The sequence below is a fragment of the Tenrec ecaudatus genome, chromosome 7 (genome assembly GCF_050624435.1).
Source record: "Tenrec ecaudatus isolate mTenEca1 chromosome 7, mTenEca1.hap1, whole genome shotgun sequence".
NCBI lineage: Eukaryota > Metazoa > Chordata > Mammalia > Afrosoricida > Tenrecidae > Tenrec > Tenrec ecaudatus.
Genome location: NC_134536.1, coordinates 159,459,673 through 159,479,541, shown reverse-complemented (window position 1 = coordinate 159,479,541; position 19,869 = coordinate 159,459,673). Strand labels below are relative to the sequence as shown.

Below are 19,869 nucleotides of genomic sequence, written 5' to 3'. Positions count from 1 at the left end.
GTCATTCCTTGGGTCCCTGGAGAAGGACCTCATGCTTGGGGAAAGTAGAGGGTCGGCACAAGAGAGGAAGACCCTGGACAAGATGGACAGACACAGGGGCGGCAGCCAAGAGCCAACCATCATGAGGCTGGCACAGGCCCCAGCAGGACTTCCTTCTGTGGTGCACGGGGTGTCGGAACCAACGAGACAGCGCTTAACAAGTCCCAAGAGCCCACGTTTCTCCTTTCCCAGGTCTGGTTGGTGTGTTTTGATCGCTGCTCTGTGTGCTGGGAAAGGCAGGCTTGAGGCGGGGTGTGATCCAAGGGCCAAACTCCCCGTGAAATATCAAGTGATGGGCCCAGTTCAAGTACAAAACCCACTGAACCGGCCGCGACCCTGTGCGGTGCCCTCTGGTTTCATCTGCTGCCTGCCTCTCACGCTCCTCCCCGCAACAGACAAGAACACGCCAGAGTTTGTGCTTCGAAGTTCATTCCCCTTATTTTCATTTTCCAATGAGCGCCACCGCTTCAAGTTTCCCATCAAAATCCAAACGAGTTACATTTTCACACGTGGCCTGCCTCAAGAAGTTAACTCTCCGGTCGTTCTCAGCATTTCCCTCAGCCCCAGGCGCACCACCTCACCTCTACCTGCTCTCATGCAGTCAGTGTGATGGCGAAAAACCCTTGGTTCTTTCTGAATCTTAGCATTGGCTCAAGACTGCAGATTGGCAAACTCTCTCAGTGGGTTCAGTCTCGGGCACCTACTAAACATGAGCTCCATGCAGGGGGCCCTTTCCACTTCTGGAAAGGCCCACGTCCATTGTACCTTCGCTTCTCAGAGGAGGGCATCTCCTTTCCATGAACTAATAAATGGCCTCTTACTCTTGCTTGCCTCTCCACCGTCGTGTATTCCCTACCGCCAACAGAAGCAATCTTGTAAACATGCACACCGGATCGATTCGCGCTCCCTGTAAAATGCCAGTGGCTTCCCATGGATCCCCGGATCACCCAGCTCCTTGTAAAAGGGATTCTGGCCTCTGCCCAGCCTCGAAATTCAAGTTACTTGACTCTGCCAAGCTCTTTCCACCCTCAGGCTGGTCTGTTCCCGGAGGGTGTTCCCGTTCCTCTCAGCAAGCCGGTTCCTTCCCAACCTTCAGACCTAAGTAGTTTTCCTATTCCTTGTGCTGATAGATTCTTTAATCAGTGTAAAAGTCAGACCCCACGGCCAATCACATCTTTCCATCTTTCCAACACTCTTGATGATCTGTAACCGGCCCCCTCCCCGACCCCATTTTCTCAGTCTTGCTCAGTCTTTGCCTCGTTTTTTTTTTAAAAAGCCTGAAGTGAACACACACGCGAGCCCCCAAACCCTCCCCCACTTTAACCCTGCAGCAGTTATTTTCTTCACAAGTTGCTAAGCAGCACCGAGCCTAGTCTTATCACCGGCCTTCAAGCTGCTCAGCTTGACATGCGTCTAAGGCACCACAATTCCCATCCTAGCACTTGTCACGTTCAAGGTGACGCTGCTGCCGCCGCCGCCGTGACACTTTGGGAAGTACTGCCCCAGAATGAGCAGCGTCAGCCTATGGGTTTCTGCCCAGCACCAACCTCACGCGGTAAACTTCCAGACACTCCCAGGCTGTTTGGGGCTCTTGCCTGGTCTCGTTTTCACCATCTGCCAGGATCGCAGTCCTGCCTGGCTAGACTTGGCCCTTATAAGATGGCATGGGGGGGAAACCAGGAGTCAGACCAAGGAGCCCTGTGGTGGTGAAGCTTTCGGCTGTTGGCTGTTAGGGAAAGGCCAGGACCTTCCTTGCGGGAAAGAAATGCAGCTTTTGCCGCTTCCATCCGTATCTGTGCCAGCAAGTTCGGCAGGGCACTTTCCCACTGCCCCACGGGGCCGATCCAGGGACGTCACAGGGGTCATGGCAGGGACACCATCCCAGCTCACCCCCTTCCGGGCTGTGACGTGGGCAGGCTGGCCTGTGAGCTTCCTCAGTATCAGGAAGTGAACCATCTTTTTCTCCCTCCCATTTTGATGTCAAGTGATTAGGTCCTACTTTCTCCATGTGCGGAAGGTCATCAAAATAGTTGCTAAAATTGTTTATTTTTCAGTTGCCTGTTGTTTTGCCCCATTACATGCCATTCTTTAACCTTTATTGTACACTTTTGCCCACATCTAGGTGGATTCTTCACAATTGCATGATATTGTACGTTAATAGACTTTTATGAAGAAATGAAGTTTGTGCCCATGGATGGAAGTCATTCTGGAGCTGAAGGACTTGAGATTTCTAAGGAAAATTTTGAAATACAAAATTGTGGTATTCATTTTCTAAATGCTGCTGCTGTTATCACCTCATCTAGTAAACCAAAACTTGCACGCCCAAGACGTCGAGTGTAGCATGACATCCACACGTTACAAGAATGTGGACACAACGGACAACTACAGGTACAACCCCCAATGCCACCGTCAGGTGAGGCAGGTACTGTTGATGACCGTCACAAGAGGCTGATACAAGCTGTCCGACGGTCATCCGATCAGGGGACCGGATGCCTGCCTTCCACTGCACAATACCTGCCGTCCCCCAACACCGGCACCATCTGTACTGACTGCATTCACTCAGGTGGCCTCCGGTTCCTCCCTGCCGTCATTTCCTAGCAGGGCATTCGGCCACCAATTCCACCCCAAGCCTTCACTTCCGGTGTGAACCTTGCATCTGAGGCCCAACCTACTTATTTCAAATTGCGATGGCGAACTCCAGGTCCTGAGGCGCTCTTCGCTTCCCCTCTTGAACTGGGCATAGCACCCGACCATCCCTTTGCTCCCCACCCACTCGCAAGCTCACTCTAGGTCCTAGTACTGCCGTGGCTCCAACCGCCTCGTTCACAATTTAGTCACCTCAACACCCTAACCGAAGAGCCCCGCACCCCCACCCCGTCACTCTCGGTCTACCTCACCCACCAGACCCCAGCCCGCTGCCGGCAGGGCCGTTTCCTCCGTGTCCACAGGAGCACCCTCTCCATTTTCTCCGGACCAGCTGGTAGGCTTGAACCATCCACCTTGAAGTTAGTAGCCCAACAGCTAGCCCACAGGACTACCACCTCACACACCAGCACCCCACCCATCCATACTTTTCTTTCCGGATCTCCTGCTCCAATTTAACTGAGAAAACTGGCGACACCAATTCATCAGCTCCCAAATACATCTGGTTCTCTACCGAGTGTTGGAACTGTGTTTTTCCTAATGCTGAGAGGTGGCCCCACCCCTCCCCCCTCATTATTCAATCTTTACTCGATAGCCTTGTGAAGGGCATGTGGCAACTGAGCATCTACAATACCAGTCATTTGGCAATAATCTATTACATCCAATTGTAACCAGCTCCTGTTTTATTTCCAAGTCTTCTCTAAGTGGGCAGTGCACAGGCAGACCTCCTTACTTCCTGTGTCCGCCCCACAGCACTGCACGCGCTGGCCACTCATCCCTTTGGAAAGGATCAGTATTCTGGTCTCTGACCGCCTCGTTCACACTGAGAGGCAAGTGTCCTTGGTGGAAGGGAGGATTCTCAGATAGCAAGCACTCCCCACAGGGAAGTGAGGCTGCAAATAGGATCCATCTGTATTCGTGAGGAAAAAAGTGATGGGAAATTGCACAAAACGAGAAGAGTGTCCACCCCCGAGCAATGGTGTCGGGAGGCGCTGACTCCTCTGCTCGGCTTGCTTGCTTGCACTGGTAAAGGGAGGTTTGGGGTAGCACCACCCCTCTCTCGCCTCCAAGTCCCCAGCCAGACCAAGGTGGCAGGCCTCAGCACACCTCCAGCTCAGCGCTGCAGCATCTGCTTGTGACCCATGAGCGAGCGCTGAATCCAGCTGGAAAGAGCAGCGCCACTCAGTGACTGGGTACCAGGGGACAGGCAACTGGGCCCTGCAAGGTGGACAACGGGCCTCTGGGTCACACAGCTTAGCAAGGCAGGTTCCCGTGTGAACGAAGGTCACCTCCATTCGCACGGGGGTGTCAGGGGCAGAGTCAGCCCAGTTTCTGAAGAGGAGTGGACCAGACACGTGTTTCGAGGAGCAGGAAGCAATCAGTGGTATCCCGGTCACATCAAGGCAGCCGCCTCGCCTGCCTGTGTGGTTGTGGAGCCGGCTGCAGGCCAGAGGCAGCCGCCCGACTGGTGACACACATATCCTATCGGGGACTTGGGTCTTCAGGATCTCCTGGAAGGCTCAATCCCGGGGCCGGTTGACTATGACCTCGCCCAGGGCCTCCAGCACCTCCCGCTTGTAGTCCTCGAAGTTGCCGTCAATCTGGCTGACACTCTGCTCCTCCACCACCCACAGCTGGCAGTTGGTTTCTGTGATGAGCCGGGCGTCGTGGCTGACGACAATCACAGCTTGCAAGGGAGGGAAGGAGGGAGGAGTCAGCATACCCCTGGGGGAGAGGGGGGCGGGCGACCCAGGGGCAGGGGCAGGAGGGGCTGGCTCTGGGCTGACTTACCACCCTTGTATTCGTTGATGGCCTCTCCCAGAGCGTCAATAGACTCTATATCCAGGTTATTGGTCGGCTCATCCTGCGGAGGAGGAATCCCACGGCTGAGCATTTCGTTCCGACGCCCATGTCAGCCCTGTGCCCCTCACCCCTGCCCCACGGCCCAGGTCACGAACCAAGACGAGGACATCAGGCTCCCGACAGGCCAGCTCTGCAAACACAACCCGGGCTTTCTGCCCACCTGCAGCACAGAAGGAGGGGCCGTTACTTTCTACACCTCACCTCCTGGGCCCTGAGCTGCGACTGTGGATGCGTGTATGTGGGTGTGTGTGGGGGTGGGGTGTATGTGCATTTGCTCACTGCCACCAAGTCAACGGAGACTCCAAGTGACGTGAGGAGACAGAGTGGGACTGGGTGTCCTGAGACTAACTCCGTATGGGATTTATGGGAGGAGAAGGCCCCACCGGTCTCGTAGGCCAACGCGCAAGCACTGGCCCACCTGCAGGGCCCCCTGCCTCTAGGTCTGCTCGCCCACCCCGCTGCGGCTGCGGGACCTGAGAGCTTGCAGATCTGGATGGTGTGGGCGTGGCTCTCCAGGCCGAAGCGGCCCAGGCACTTGCGGGCGTCCTGGTAGGGGAGGTTGAAGCCCCGCTGCAGGTACTCGGTGGGCGTCTCCTCCATGCGCAGCTGCTCGGCGTACTGCTGGTTGAAGAAGCCGACTTTCTGCCGAGGAGAGGGAGGTGCTCAGTGACCGTGGCCCCTGCTCAGAGGTTTCCTCTCTTCAGTCCCCAAAGCCAACTCACCAGTCGGTGGTTCCTCCTCATCTCCCCTCGGGTCTGCAAAGGAAAGGCAGGTGTTGCGTCCAGCAGCATTCCCCGGCAGGGAACGAGGACGCGCAAGGAATGGAACGTGGGGTTCAGCCTCGCACGACCAGGCGCACCCAGCAACGGGGAGGAAGAGTGGGGCCCAAGGGGAGCAGGAGGCGAGAACCGAGGAAGGGTGACACAGGGACAGGCTAACGAGCCGGACTAGTGAGCAGGCGGGGAAGGCCCACAGAGCTCTGCTGCACTGCGATGGCCACTGGGTGAGACACAGCCACAGGGCTGCAAGCAATTCTGGGATCCAGGCCCAGGGCAGAGTGCTGTCAACCACACAAGGCAATGCCGGCCCCGCAGCGGCAGGCCGTGCGGGACAGTACTCCACGCCGGTGTGAGGTGGTGGTTTTTACAAGCGGACGGCTCGGGGCAACTGTGTCCCACGCTGGCAAGTCTCACACTATTTCAAACTTTTTCAAAATGCTGTTATCGTGTACTTAGTAAATCCACAGCAGAGGGTAAACGTAATTTTTACATGTGTGGAAAAACCCAGGAACTCGCATGATTGGTTTTCCTGACTGAAACTGAATCCACACGATCTCCTTCGAGGGGTGACAACATAGTCCTTTAGGAGTGAAAAATCAGAAATAACCTAAGTGACCAGCAACAAATACATTATGATAGTCATGTAAAATGGATGCACACACGAGCATCTCCAAGGAAATACATTTGAGGTTCAGTGTTTGGAAAGCTGGCTATGAGACAATTTGTATAATCCACTTGTTTAGTAACTGTTGGTGCCACACACACACAAAAATAAAACCCCAAACTATCGGCGCCTTTGCAAAGGACAAAGAAGACCCCCCCCCAAAAAAAAATGCACTGGTCGTTTTGAGATTTCCCCTTTTCTTCTCCAGGGACACAATGAGGGAGGGTCTAAGTTTGGGTGAAACCTTTTGTTGTTTTAATTCCATTTTACAAAAACTCTGCGAGGCTCCCTTGTGCTTTTTTTCCCCTTATCTGAACATGTGTCCGTGGGCGGGCCCTCAGCCTTCCCCCCAGCTCTCAGAGCTCTCCCTCCCTGGGAGGCTCCAAGTCCCGCACCCGTCCCCGCAGCCCGGAACTCACCGGCGTCAGCTTGCCCGTCAGCAGCAGCAGCAGGGTGCTCTTGCCCACGCCATTGGGGCCCACGATGCAGACTGCAGGCAGGTAGGCAGGCTGTTAGCTGAACACATCCTCTGCCGCTGTGGCCCACCCAAGCCCCTGCCCCCTCCACTCACTCCGCGAGTCCATGTCGATGCCAAAGTCCAAGTTCTTAAAGAGTGCCTTCTGACCCTCATAGCCAAACGTCACACCTGCAGTTAGGAGAGGCAGCGCTGGCTTCCTTCCCAGGGCCACCCCCAGCCCCTGGCGGAGACTTGGGAGTGCTGGGGCACTCAGAGAGGCCACTCACCGTGCAGGCCCAACACAGGAGGGCTGAGGGGGGGTGGGTTCGGGAACGTGAAGCGCACAGTGTACTCCTTGGGGCGCTTCAGAAGCTCGGGGGCCTCCTGGGACTCTTCGTCCTGGTTTTTCCGCCGACATTTCTGCTGCTTCCGGGTCAGGGCTTCCTTTGTTTGCTTTTCCTGGAGAGGAAAAAGGAGGAGAAACACTGCAGCTTCCCCAGCGGCTGCAGCCCAGTCCCCCGCGCCTTCCTCAGAGGGGCCACCGGCCTGGGCACGCACGGCCTGCTTGGTGGACTTGCCGCCCGCCTTCAGCTCCTTCAGCTTCTTCTCCTGCTTCTCATACTGCTTGAGCAGTTCCTTCTGCTTCTGCTGGTACATCTTTTTGAAGGTCACTGGGGAAGACCGGGGTGGGCATCAGCAGTGGCTGCCCTCCCCAGCAGAGGGGCACCGGGGTCTGCTAAGACTTGGCCTCCCGGCTCCCGGCTCCCCCCTCCCCCAGGACCCTCTGCACCACGGCAGCAGTCGCCCTTACTGTAATTGCCCCTGTAGTAGTGCAGCCGCTGGGCATCAAGGTGGATGATGTCGGTGCAGACGTCGTCCAGGAAGCCCTGGTCGTGGGAGACGATCAGCAGCGTCTTCCGCCAGCCCTGGAGGTAGCTGCGGTTTGGAGAAGGTGCAGTCACAATGGTCAGGGTGAGGGACAGACAGGCCAGGGGCAGGGACTGGAATCGCAGAATGGAACCTGATGCCAGGGGACTGACTCACTTGTTGAGCCAGATGACAGCATTGAGGTCCAGGTGATTCGTGGGCTCGTCCAGCATCAGCAGCGTGGGCTCCATGAAGAGGGCCCTAGGGGGTAGCAGAGAGGGCAAGAGGGTCCACGGAGAGGAAAGCCTTACTCATGAGCCCCGAGGCTACGGGCATGCCCTGTAGCTGACCTGAGGAGTTACAGGGCAGCCGAGGTCCCCCAGACGCCCTGGGAGCTGCAGGAAACAAAAAGGCCTCACACCAGCTGGGTGGCTCACCTGGCCAGGGACACACGCATACGCCAGCCTCCAGAGAACTTCTGCGTGGGCCGGTTCTGCATTTCTGGGTCGAAGCCCAGACCAGCCAGGATCCGCCGCGCCTTGGCCTCTGCAGCTGCCGCCCCTGTGGCTCGCAACTCCTCATACACCTGGGAGGAGGGAGAAGAGGACACAGGTTGGAGGACCCCAGTCAGCCCGAGTCTGTGCCCGTGTCCCCTGCGCCATCTCCTCTACCTTCTCCAGCCGCTCGGCTGCCGTGTCGTCCCCCTGCTCCAGCTGCCTCTGAAGCCGCCGCTCCTCTTCCAGAAGCTTCAACCGTTTGGTGTCAGCCCGCAGCACAGCCTGCACTGCGGGCGTCTCATCCGCGACCACCTCTGGGGACAGGGGTGGCGGTGGGGCAGCAGTCAGGCCACCTCAATGGCCAACGGACCTAGTTCCTCTCCCTTCTGGTTTCCCTTCTGCTTTGGCTGTCCTTGCCCCCAACCTCGCATTTGTTCCAAATAACAGTATCTGCAGGTCTCCCGCTTCCCACCTTCCCAGCCTTTCCGCAGCGAGCCTCACGTCTCCTTTCCAACTCCCTACCCCGTTTCTGCTATAGACCTGCCTGTCTCTTCTCCCCCCCGCCCCCCGCCCACTCCAAGTCCCCTTCCAGGCGCCAGCTCACCTTGCTCACACAGCAGCACGTCGATGTTGGGGGGGATGCTCAGGGCTCGGTTGGCAATGTGCTTGAGAAGAGTGGTCTTGCCCTTGCTGGGGAAAGAGAGCTCCTAGTACTGGGCCACACCCACGATTCGCTTCTCTTCCCTCCAGCCCCCTTTGCATTGGTACCCCGGTCTCCTCTCCTCACCCATTAGGCCCCACGAGCCCATAGCGGCGGCCAGCTACAATGTACAGGTCTGCGTTGATGAACAATTCCTTGCCATGGGCCGAGATGCTGAACTTCTCCAGCTGCAGCCGTCAGGGGAGAAGGTGAAGAGGGCAGGGAGGAGCACTGAGCCTTCTCTTCGGGGAGAAGAGCTGGACCTTTCTTCCCCAGGGACGCCTGCTGATGAGCTCAGGGGCCCGCCAGCCCTCCTCCCCGTCCATTGTCCCTAACAGGGCACATGTCCCAAGTCCAGAGCCAGTGCAGCTTGTCCCACCCGACGTAAGGGCCAACCGCTTTCCTCCCCTGGTTTTACTAACCTCTCTGAAGTTGGCAGAGCCCAAGGTGTGGAAACTGCTCCCGAGCTTTCTGCTAAGTTGGGGGCCCTAAGCACTTGTGACCCGTGAGGGCAGGCCTCTCAGAACTCACCTTGATGTCAGACGCATTTTCTAGCATGGCCTGACGGGAGGACACCTCTGCCTGGGACACAGAGAAGTCATTTTCCGCAGCGCTGGCTGCTTTCAACGAAGCCACCTGGCGCTCGTACTCCATCTGGGAAAGGAAGAGTGGGCTTGAGCCCGATGCCTGCCAGCGTCTCGTCACTGAGACACCTACCCTGACAGCCTCACAGCCATGGCTGGCTCTGCCCCCACTGCCTCACCTGAAGTGGCTCCCAAAGCCGCCCCCTTCCTGTCCCCAGATGCACACAAATGCGCCCAAGGTGAGGAGCAGAGAAACACCAAGCCCCTCTGCCCTGACGCACGAAGAACTCAGGGCCTTACCTGTTTCTTCAGTTTCTTCTTCTCCTTTTTGCTAAGGTGAGCGTAAGGATCGTCGGCCTTGGGCTCGCCATCGTCCTCCTCTTCCTCCCCATCTTCCTCCGAGCCCTGTGAGAACCAGAGGGTGGTGAAATCTAGGGCCCCTTCTAGAACTCGGGTTTCAGGAACCCCCCCAGCCCAGTCAGCTCTTGGCTTCTTTACACCCCACCCGTTATCGCAAGCCCTGCATGGTGGTGGAGCCCCTTTCTCTTCCACTCCCCCACCGCTGTCCTCAGAGCCTTTTCTTAACAGTGTGAAGGGGCGTGGATGGCTCTTTTCTGCACACTCCCGCCCAGGGCAGTCCCCCAGGAGGTACTGCTCAAGTACACAGCTACTGAGATACCCAGCCAAAGCAGGGAGTGCCAGAATGCTAGAGGGCATCCTGGGGACCAGCCCTGGTCTTGTCCTGAGGTCACTGAGGCAGAGAGGCATACTCAAGGTCACGGAGGTGGTGCAGGGCAGAGCCGCAACTCCAACCACCTGAGGCTACTCCAGGGCCCTTCCCTGTCTAAGTCAGTGCTGGCAAATCGGACTTGACACCTGCTTCTGTCTAACCTGTTTTGTAGGAGAACTTTTTTTACATTTCTCACAAACCAAACCCACCACCATCGAGTCGATTCCGACGCACAGCGACCCTGTAGGGCGCTGGGGGTTCCCAAGACTGCTTTCGGGAGCAGAACACTGGTGGTTTCCACCTGCTGACCTGGCAAGGGTTAGCAGCCCCACGGGAACCGCTGCCCCACCAGAGCTCCGAGGCGATGAAGAGTGACAGAATTCCCACTGGCCCGTCTGGGCCTTTTCAGAACACCATCCCCTGCGACTGTCGAGTCCGGGTTCCTCTGCCTCCTCCCAGCCAAGACCCACGTGTGCACCTTCTCCACCTTCTTGCCCTTTTCCTTCTCCTTCCCCGGTTTGGGCGGCTTCTCTGTTACTTGTTCTTCTTCGTCCTCCCCTCCACTGTCTAGAGCAGCAAACACATTTTGAGGCTAACAGAGACAAGAGGAAGTCTGGTGAGATGGGCCTAACTCCCAAGCCTTCTGCCTCGCCTCACCTCACCAATTCCTCCCTCACCTTGGTCTTCCCCTTGGACTTTTCTTCTTTTCCCTTTGTGCCCTTGGCCATGGGCTGCTGCTCTTCAGACACCGCCTGGAGGAGAAGCCCCCAGAGTGAAGCTGTTACCTTCTTGCTTAACAAGCTTTACTACAGTGTAAGTTCAATGAGCAGGTTAACTAACACTGCCTAAGAAACAGAGACCAGAAAAAGCGCCTAGGGCCTGAGACCCAGAGGGCAAAGCAGAAACAAAAAGCGACCATAAACAGAGTCAGAACCTAGGCACTGTCAGGCAGGTACCTGAGCCACGGGCGGGTGGGAGAGAAGCTAGTGCTTAGATGGCTGCCTTGAGAGGGGCAAATCCCAAGGAAACGGGTCCAGGCCTGGAGCAGGCCTTCTAGGGGAGCACAAACAACAAGCTTCAGGACCCAGGGCTGCAACCACCTGGATATGGAAACGTGGCCGGGCTGACCTAGAGACATACAACCAAGGGTCTTCAATAAGACTGCGGGGCCCAGTGGAACAACAAAGACGTGCAGCTTCCGGGCGAGACTTTTAGTTCGGAACCAACAGAGGCATTGCGGTTTTTGAGCAATGAAAAGGATATTAAAGAAGCGAGCCGTGCCAGGCAGAGCTAGCAGAGCTGGTGTGAGAGCGGGGAGCCCGCGCGCTTTGGCCAGAGGCGCTGGGGGGTGGGCAGACTGTGTCATCGTCACCTTATTGACCCGATTCTTCTCTGGCTTGGCAGGTTTAGGAGGACATTTTTCCTCCTCCTCCTCCTCCTCCTCTTCCTCACTCTGATCCTGAGTCAGTGCTGCGAAGGCATTGCTGCCCTAGAGAGCGAAAGGGCAGGAGCCATCCGTCAGTAGGGCAGTCCAGCCTGAACCCCCAGAGCTCACCACACTGAGATCAGTAGAGGGCTCACCTTGGTTTTCTTCCCTCCGCGAGGTACCGGGACAGGTGCTAGAAGGATAAGGGGCGAATGAGACCGCAAAGAGAAGGGCAATGTCTGCCTCACACATCAGGTCCACCCCCCGAGACCCGAGGCCCCATCACGCTCTGTGACTCGGGTCACGTACTCTCATCCTCCTCATCGCTGGCCGGCACCGAGAGCTTCTTAAGCCGCTCCATGAGCTCTTTCTCCTCGCCATCATCATCCACATCCTTCTTCCGCCTGCCTTTTCGAGTGTCTCGCTTCTTTTTTTGTTGCTGAAAGAAAAAGAAAGCAAAGAGAATGAAGCCAAGCCCAGCCCTTACTACTTTCTCTCTGCTCGAGAGTCCGACATCAGCTAAGTGAACAAGGAGAGGAGGGGAGGGGAGGCTTGGGCTGAGCAGGCCTCAGATGCTGCTGGGACTGGTTTGTCTCATCATCCCTGTACCTGCTGCTGCTGCTGCTCCTTCTCCTTCTCCTTCAGAGCTTTCTCTTCTTCCTCAGCCTGCTTATCTTCTACCGCCAGCTCTTCAAAGAACTGTGCACGGAATTGAGAAGACAAAAGGCGATAGGCTCAGAGACACGTGAGCTCTTTTCTGCCACACACAGACCTACCGACTCTCGTTTTTTAGATTGGGAGTTTGCATTTTAGACCATCCCCTCTGCACTCAATAGTTGAAAGCACTCATCGCCGATGCTCCCCCCCAGGACCCTTGCCCTCTTTTGACAAGTTCTCTCCTCCTTTGTTTGGCCCTTCCCACCTCCTTTCCGGGGCAGCAAGAAAGCACCAGAATCTTCTCTGACACCCAACCTTCATTTCCTCACCGTCTTTTTGGTCTTCTTGTCTTTCTTCCCTTTCTTCACCACTTTCTCTGGAAGGTTAAGCAGACACGGTCAAGGGTGTTTGTCTACACCTGCCGGAGCAGCCTGATGGTTCCTGCCAATCGCTCACTGGCCTCCACCCAATTGTACTGTTTTCCAGCCCAACTGCTGCTCCTTAGGCACGGTGCTGCTTCACAGCTCCTGCAGGAAGAACCGTTCCTCCCTCTGCTCAGCCACCAGCAAATACAGATTTCCTCAACAGCTACTCTGTGCGCCACGGGGACAGAGCAGCCAGTGAGGGAGACAGACGCCTGAGAACTGCTCTGCAGCTGACAGTCTCCGACAAGTCATTTTTGAACAGATTACTGACAGGTGTGCTGAATGTTCCCGAAGGGCAGAGCAGGGCAGGCGTGCCACCACAGGGGTGGAGGGTTAGGGGCTAGGGACTGGCCTCATTTGAAGACACATGAAGCTGGGCCCTGAGCATGAGAAGCATGGAGCCAGCCAGCACCAGGCAAGTCCGAGTGCCGCACAGCTTACGGCGTGGCCAGGTGTGAGCAAGAGCACACCGGGCAGGGCAAGCAAAGGTGCCACGTGGCTAGCACTCAGACAGGAGAACGGGGCAGGGGAGGCTGGCATGGAGGACCTGCCAAGTCAGGTGAAGAAACGGGGACGTCAACTGGTACCATGACGCCTGCACTGCCTGGCACACAGTGGAGCCGGGACTGGCAGAAACAGGTCCAGAGCAAACCCGCAGGACAACCCAGGGAAATGGCAGTAGAGGGCGGGGAGTAGCAGGCTTCAGATGGTGGGGACAGAGGTGGGAGCAACATTAGCTGCGCAGGAGTACCATTTGCTAGGGCAGGAAAAAACCAAAGGAAGAGAAACACCCCCTCCCTGCCCAGAAAGGAAGGGTTGGAAGCTGGTACGAATGGTTTGGAATATTCTGTTGTTTGTGATGACGCAGTCCAAGCCAGCGCTGGGTAGCAAGAAAGTGAGCCTGTGGGACTCTGGCCCGCCTGTTCTGTTCATACACGCAAGCTCCCACGGCAGCACTGTTTAGCCCTTTGACTATGTATACATCTTTCATTCAAGAGAACAACCTGAGACCGTTTAGTTTGTTGTGTTCCCAGGGAGCAACGCAGGAAATCAGTAAGTTTACTGACGGAACAAATTCCAGCTCCTCCCTCCCCTCCCGTTTCCCTACATGCAGGGGACCCTACATACTCTCCCCCACCACACACACCCTCAGACAGAGGCAGCCTGTAGCCTCCTGGCTTCTCCTGTCCACACACCATCTTCCTCTGTAAGCAACCTCATCCACTGCTACCTAACTCCACCCCAAAACATTCCTGTAACCATTAGACTTCAAACAAACGAAGGGCATATGGTCCCCACTCTCTACCATCTTAGGTATAGCAGCCTCAGGCGGGAACTGTCTGCATTACTTGTTGTTAGGTGCCGTCCGGGCAGCCCCGGCTTCTAAGGACCCTGCGCGTGAAAGGAAACACGGACTGGTCCTGTGCCACCCTCACCATCACTGCGATGTGTGAGCTTGCCTTTGCAGTCACCCCATCAACCCACCTCACCAGGGGTCTTCCTCTTGTGTGCCTGATGTCAGGGTCTGGTCCCACAGTACTCGTCATTTCGTCAAGATTGACGGAGCTTCCGGGATGCCAGACACTGGGGATCATGAAGGGCAGTCCCTACAGACTGAAATAGTTCTATCTTTCCTGCTGTGCTGGAGGTCACCCTACCCACACCACTGCCCTGGATTTTCCCTCCGCCCAGGCCTTGCTTGCCCTGTCCTCCACCTAGGACACATTTTGAAGCCTAGCCCAGTACTAGTTGGCGTGACTCAAAGTGTCACGGCATTGAAAGATGCCCAGGAGACACAGAATGAGGCGATTCCAGGGAGTTGACTCCTGAGATCACTAAGGCCCAATGAGATTCCCAAGAAGCAATGGCATAGCCAGCTCACCTCGACAAGACTCAGTGACTCACCCTAGACACCGTTTCCTCCTCAAGAGGAAGCTCGAACCAACTGTCATCACGCCAACCCTAACGCATGGCACCCTCACGTGTGTCAAGAACACACAGCTGTGCCCCACAGGGTTGGCAATGGCTTACACGCCCAAACCCCCGCCCTCTTCCCAGGAGAACACCAGGCTTCTCTTCCAAGGTACCGCTGGGGAGACCTGACCTGCCAACCTTTCTGTCCAGACCTCCCAGGGTCTCCTGCTTCATCTTAAAACAACAACATGAGCCCCTAATAAAATGATTAAAAACAACAACAAACAAAAAGCCTACTGTCTGGATGTGTATTCCCCTCCCGACAACAGTGTAAAATACAAAATCGTAATAATATATAATTGATCGAGGATTCGCAAGGGTGAGACGGTAGGAGAGGGAGGGAGAAAAAGAGGAGTTTATACTAAGGGCTCAAGTAGAAAATGTTTTGCAAGTGCTGATGGCAACATATTGTACAAATATGCTTGATACAATTGAGGTATGGAATAAGAGCTGTGAGAATCCCAATGAAATTATAAAAGAAACAGCCCCCACCTGCTGTCATCAAGTGGATTCCAACTCACAGCCAACCCTCTTACTCTCCAGAGGCAGATTGCTACATCAATCTCCCACAAAACGCTGCTGAGTTCAAAGCACCAGTCTCCCAGCTGGCAGGCAAGCATCTAACCACCACGCCACCAGGGGTCCTTAAGAACCACTCGTCGGAGGGGGGTGTGTTCTGAGATGGGAAATCTTTAGGGAGCAGAATGCCTCACTTTAAGCCCTCAATCTTACACCCCTCTTAACTACTATTTTCTCTCTGTGCACTCACCCGCAGGGTCTCAAATGAGCGGTCCATGCAAGCTCCCCTTCCTCATTTCCCATTCCTTCCCCGAACACAGTCCAATCTGATTCACAGTGCCATCATCTAATGAAATGCCACCAATGCCAAGGCAGCCCCTGATCGTTTAGCTGCTCGGTCCAAAAGGCGTTCTCTACACCAGATTTTTGTCAGACTTCTCTGCAGCGTCCCACGCTCCCTCCCTGTCTTCTGTTTTCAGCCAAGCTCTGGGATCCTGTCTGCTCTAGGTTTGCCCCCCCTCCCCCCATCCCCTTTCACCAGCTTCCTCAGTCTCCTTCCTTGGCAAGTTTAGGTCATTTTTGACGCTTACCAGATGGGAAGGGGTGGTGTCGTGTCCTACAAGACCAGAACAGCTAGCTATCGCGGATACTGTTGACAATTCTGCCCTAATTCTCTGCGCCTCCCGACTCTCATCTCTCCTCCGCTCCCAGCACTGACACGTATGATCACCCACTGTCTCCTCCACTGGGGCAGGACGCACGGAGCTCTGCCTTCCCAGTGCCTCGGCAGTGTGCCTGACACACAACAGGCGTTCAGTGCCGGCGAACTTAGTCACTGTCTCTCTTTTGGGGGCGCTGCTCTTCAGGAAATCTCACCATCCCAACACCCAGCATCTCCCCATCTGCTCTAGCGAAGAAGTCAGATGGCGGGTGGCCCTTTCAATAAGGCCGGGAAGGCGTCGCCTCCTTGGGAAACCGGGGTGCGTACAAACGGGTGAAGGACAACCAGGCTGGGAGCATACAATCCTGCGGGGCGTGGAGAAGACGCCCCAAAAGAGGCGGAATCCGAAAACTTTGGTTTCTCCCCATTTCGTCCTCGGTACTATATGGCCTTCCTCGTCGTGTACGCACTCGGTGCCGGGGAGGCTCAGGGGAGGCACCTCAGCACCCCATTCTTCCGCCCCCCACCCTACACCCGCTCCAGCCGGGGCAAACGCGCCCAGGCCCCACTGCACGCATGCGCGGCAGACTCCGCACGGCCCGGTGGGCCTCGCGCGCCGTGACGCGAACCCCAGACACGCGCCCTACGCTCTGCCTCTCCTTCCGTTTCCCCTCTGCCGACGAGCCTCACCGGCGGGCGTCGGGCTCTCTCCGTCCCCGATCCACTCGGGCTCCGGCGGCTGCTGCTTAGGCCCCTTTGGCATCGCGGTGGCGGTTGTGAGGGCTCGCGGTGGCGGTGCCGGGTCCTATTTCCGCTTCCGGCGGCGTGGAGGCCTTAAGGAGGCGGGCTCTCGGCGCGGCCGCGGCAGGCCCCGCCCCCGGCGGTGCACGTGCGGGCCATCCCGGCGGCCCGGGGCGTGCCTTGCGTCGGGGGCGTGTCCCGCGTCGGGGGCGGGGCTTGAGGTGACGGGGCGGGGCCGGCGTCCGCCCTCTCCCTCCGCGTCTGAGAGGCGTCTGCGTTGGTCCGGGCATCCCGACCTCGGTGACCTTTGGACGCCGCGTCACTGCTAATTGTCGATTGGAACGCAGGAGTCCAGCATCTCTGCACGTTAACCTTTGTAGCTTCTTTTCATTTTTTAAAAACATTTTTATTAGGGGCTCATACAACTCTTATCACAATCCATACATACACATACATCAATTGTATAAAGCACATCCGTACATTCTTTGCCCTCATCATTTGCATCAGGTCCTCTTTTTTTCCCCCTCCCTCCCCGCTCCCCCCTCCCTCATGAGCCCTTGATAATTTATAGATTATTATTTTGACATATCTTGCCCTATCTGACATCTCCCTTCACCCCTTTTCTGTTGTCCGTCCCCCAGGGAGGAGGTCACATGTAGATCCTTGTAATCGGTTCCCTCTTTCCAACCCACTCACCTCTACCCTCCCAGTATCGCCCCTCACACCCCTGGTCCTGAAGGTATCATCCGCCCTGGATTCCCTGTGCCTCCAGCTCCCATATGCACCCTGCTCTATCCAGACTTGCAAGGTAGAATCATGGTAGTTGGGGGGAGGAAGCACTTAGGAACAGGAGGAAAGCTGTATTCTTCATCGGCGCTACCTCGCACCCTGACTGACTCATCTCCTCCCCTAGACCCCTCTGCAAGGGGATCTCTAGTGGCCGACAAATGGGCTTTGGGTCTCCACTCTGCACTTCCCCCTTCATTCACTATGTAGCTTCTGTTCATGGTTGTTGAGACCTCCTTCGCGCTTGACCACTTCCACCAGGTTAAGGACTCAGCCCGTTGACCTTAGTGTTAGACGGATTGCATAATCCCAAGGTGTGTGGATAATCGGGTCTCACCCCCTCAAATGATACAGTAGGAACTAAAACCCGAGGAGCTGAAAGCACGGTGCAGTCAGGCTTGTATTCGCTTTACTAAACAAACAAACAACAGCCTTTTCAGGAGTCCTGGTAGCACAGTGGTTATGCCTTTGGCTGCAATCTGCGAGGTGGACAGTACAAACCCATAAACAGAGTCTCAGACACTCAAAGGGGGAAGGCCTACCCTTTCCTTCTATACGGTCGCTATAAGTCGGCAACAACTCGATGCCATTGAATTTGGTGGTGGTTTTTTTTGTAACAGCTTTATTAAAAGTGGACAACGTTGAAAGCAGAAAGTGATTCATGGATCAGTCATAGTGAACAGAATATATTGAGTGAAAAGATCATTCGATTTCCACTTAGGAAATTCAGTGGTCGGTCTTTGTATGTCTTTATATGAAGGGAGGGTTTTGCAAAGAGGTACAAAACCCCTTCCAGTTTCAAATATAAAATTTACAGTTTTATTGGCACATCACCACATGTACCTCAATAGTTTAATCATCTAAGAAGAGGTGTACAGTTATTATCGCAATCCATTTTAGAACAAGTTCTTCTCTCTTGCACTCGTTGTTATTAGCTCCCCATTCACCCCAGCCTCCCCTGCCAGACCCTTAAGAAACCATTAACCCATTTACTGCTTCTATAGACTTGTCTATGCTGGATTTCCTATGCAGAAAAAAATTATTTTAAACCTAACAATGATAACAAAGTAAAACAGTTGGCGCGTCATTCGAGAAGAAAGCAGAAAATATTAAAGACTCGAACAAATTTAAAATGCATCAAAAGGGCGACCAAATGCGGTGTTAAACTGCAAGAGCATTGGCCATCATCCCATCGAGCCCATGCTGACTCATAGTGACTCTGTGGGGCAGGCTAGAACTGCCCCTGTGAGTTGCCAAGACCGAACTGTTGGCGGGAGCAGAAAGCGTCATCTTCCTCCTGAGAAATGGCTGGTGGCTAGTGGTTTCCAACTGTGGAACTTGTGGATCCCAGCCCCAGGTGTAACCATTATGCCATCTGAGCTCCTTTAAAACCAGCTCTCCAGCTCAGGGCACTAGTGTAGTTCCATGTGTCTTGTCAGCTGTGATGTCTCCCAGAGAGTGAGCAGAGAGGGAGAGAGGTATCTCCCGCCTCCAAGGGGGAAAATACCAGATTTCCCACACAGAAGCCTCATTGGCTATGACCTGATTGACAGACTAGACCCCACCCCTTCACTCTTAATCCTCTCAAGTCCCAAATTGACACCAGATGATGTAGCTACCACACCAATGCTCGGTGAACTGGGCTATGGACTAAATGTTTGGACTGAGCTGAAGCAGGTCAGGGTCCTGCACGTGCTTCCCTGCCCTGTCCCTGTCCCCAGAAGTCAGCAGCAGAAGGCGCCAGATAAGATAGCTGGTGAGACCAGATGTTACTGGTTCAAAGAAAGCACCAAGGAGTCGACAAGCAATTCTGGGAGTTTCCAGACCCCATATGCTATTTGCTGTACATTCCTCCCCACCCCTTTAAAAACCCATGCCCAGCAGCTGAGCGCGACTTCCCTGACCTAATAAAGCTATTTCTGTTTCTGTTCTCCCTTGTGCTGTCAGTTATGTCTGTCCGTCTCCCTGTACCTCAGCTTCACCCTTACACTAAACACCACGCTGACCTTGAGCACTGGACTTGCAGGCAGCCTGGCATCCCCCAAGCACCACACCACAAAGATTCAACAAAGAGGCCAACTAAATGAACTGAGCCCTGCCTGAGGCTGCCTGCACCTTGAAGTGAGCTGGGGTACTCTGATGGGAGAGGAAGCAGAGTGTCTGCCCCACCCGGGAGCTATGGAAGTAGTGGTCATTGGACTTCAGGTGGAAGCCCTGGCTTGGTGAGTGTCCAGTGAAAGGGACCCAGAATCACAATATATTTAGTACCTCGATGGCCCCCCGAGCATTGATCGGACAGATTGTGATCTGTTGGGCCGGGATCTGCACTTGTAAGAATTGATCCAGGACGTTTCCCCCTCGCCCATCCCCATGCTCAGTGTAAACAGCGCTCAATCCCTTGGGAGAGCAACCTGTGCAGGGCAGCTCTGGGAAACCGAGGACCTTGAAGAAAGCGTAAGCGGCCTATTCTCTACACTCCGGACCACAGGGCTTGGAAAACCAGCCCTAGTGTTTCCAGGAAAACCTCCGTGGTCCGGAGGCAATGGAGAACTCTGAAAACACACATTCTCCCGGGAGAAAGAGTTCTCCCCAGTGGCCTCCATGAAGAAGCTAGGATAAAGCTCTCCCACAGGCGCTCCTCACCTGTGCACTGGTGCAGTAAAGGATTCCTGCCTTTCAGGGCGGCAGATCCTTCTGTCCCTCCCCCTCAAGGAGGACCTACTTCTTTTGTCTCTTAACCACCCACGACTTGTCATGCAGTGTTCCCCCAAAGGGCTCAGGAGAGCAGATTCACATGCTTCCCGTTCTACAGCGCAGGTGCTAGCTGGAGGCACGCAGGCCCCCAGGTGCTGTAGAA

The 19,869-nt window shown here is 55.4% G+C and overlaps 1 protein-coding gene across 2 annotated transcripts; it reads right to left on the bottom strand.

Annotated features, from left to right (window-relative positions):
• Positions 1-3,347: 3,347 nt before the first annotated feature.
• On the bottom strand, positions 3,348-16,328 carry ABCF1 (ATP binding cassette subfamily F member 1). 2 transcript variants are annotated; one of them, XM_075555303.1, is made up of 25 exons: positions 16,176-16,328; positions 12,236-12,282; positions 11,859-11,948; positions 11,559-11,688; positions 11,405-11,442; positions 11,196-11,312; positions 10,501-10,575; positions 10,311-10,415; positions 9,394-9,498; positions 9,041-9,163; positions 8,597-8,697; positions 8,414-8,499; positions 7,984-8,123; positions 7,750-7,898; positions 7,490-7,573; positions 7,257-7,381; positions 7,004-7,116; positions 6,733-6,904; positions 6,560-6,634; positions 6,408-6,478; positions 5,268-5,300; positions 5,019-5,187; positions 4,641-4,705; positions 4,474-4,546; positions 3,348-4,369 (listed from the first exon to the last, which is right to left on the bottom strand). In XM_075555303.1, the coding sequence occupies exons 1-25, from the start codon at positions 16,246-16,248 to the stop codon at positions 4,203-4,205; spliced, it is 2,526 nt and encodes an 841-aa protein (XP_075411418.1). In that variant the 5' UTR covers positions 16,249-16,328; the 3' UTR covers positions 3,348-4,202. The 2 variants fall into 2 exon arrangements, with proteins under 2 accessions (XP_075411418.1, XP_075411417.1); XM_075555302.1 differs by having other exon boundaries at positions 10,302-10,415; positions 16,176-16,327.
• Between the last annotated feature and the right edge of the window lie 3,541 nt (positions 16,329-19,869).

Coding starts and splice junctions, on each gene's coding strand:
- ABCF1 (XM_075555302.1), bottom strand. CDS start 16,248: ATGCCAAAGGGGCCTAAGCAGCAGCCGCCGGAGCCCGAGTGGATCGGG. Junction 10,416..10,500: donor AGTCCAAGGGGAAGACCAAG/GTGAGGGAGGAA, acceptor TGTCTCTGTTAG/CCTCAAAATGTGTTTGCTGC. Junction 7,382..7,489: donor GCTGTCATCTGGCTCAACAA/GTGAGTCAGTCC, acceptor TCCAAACCGCAG/CTACCTCCAGGGCTGGCGGA.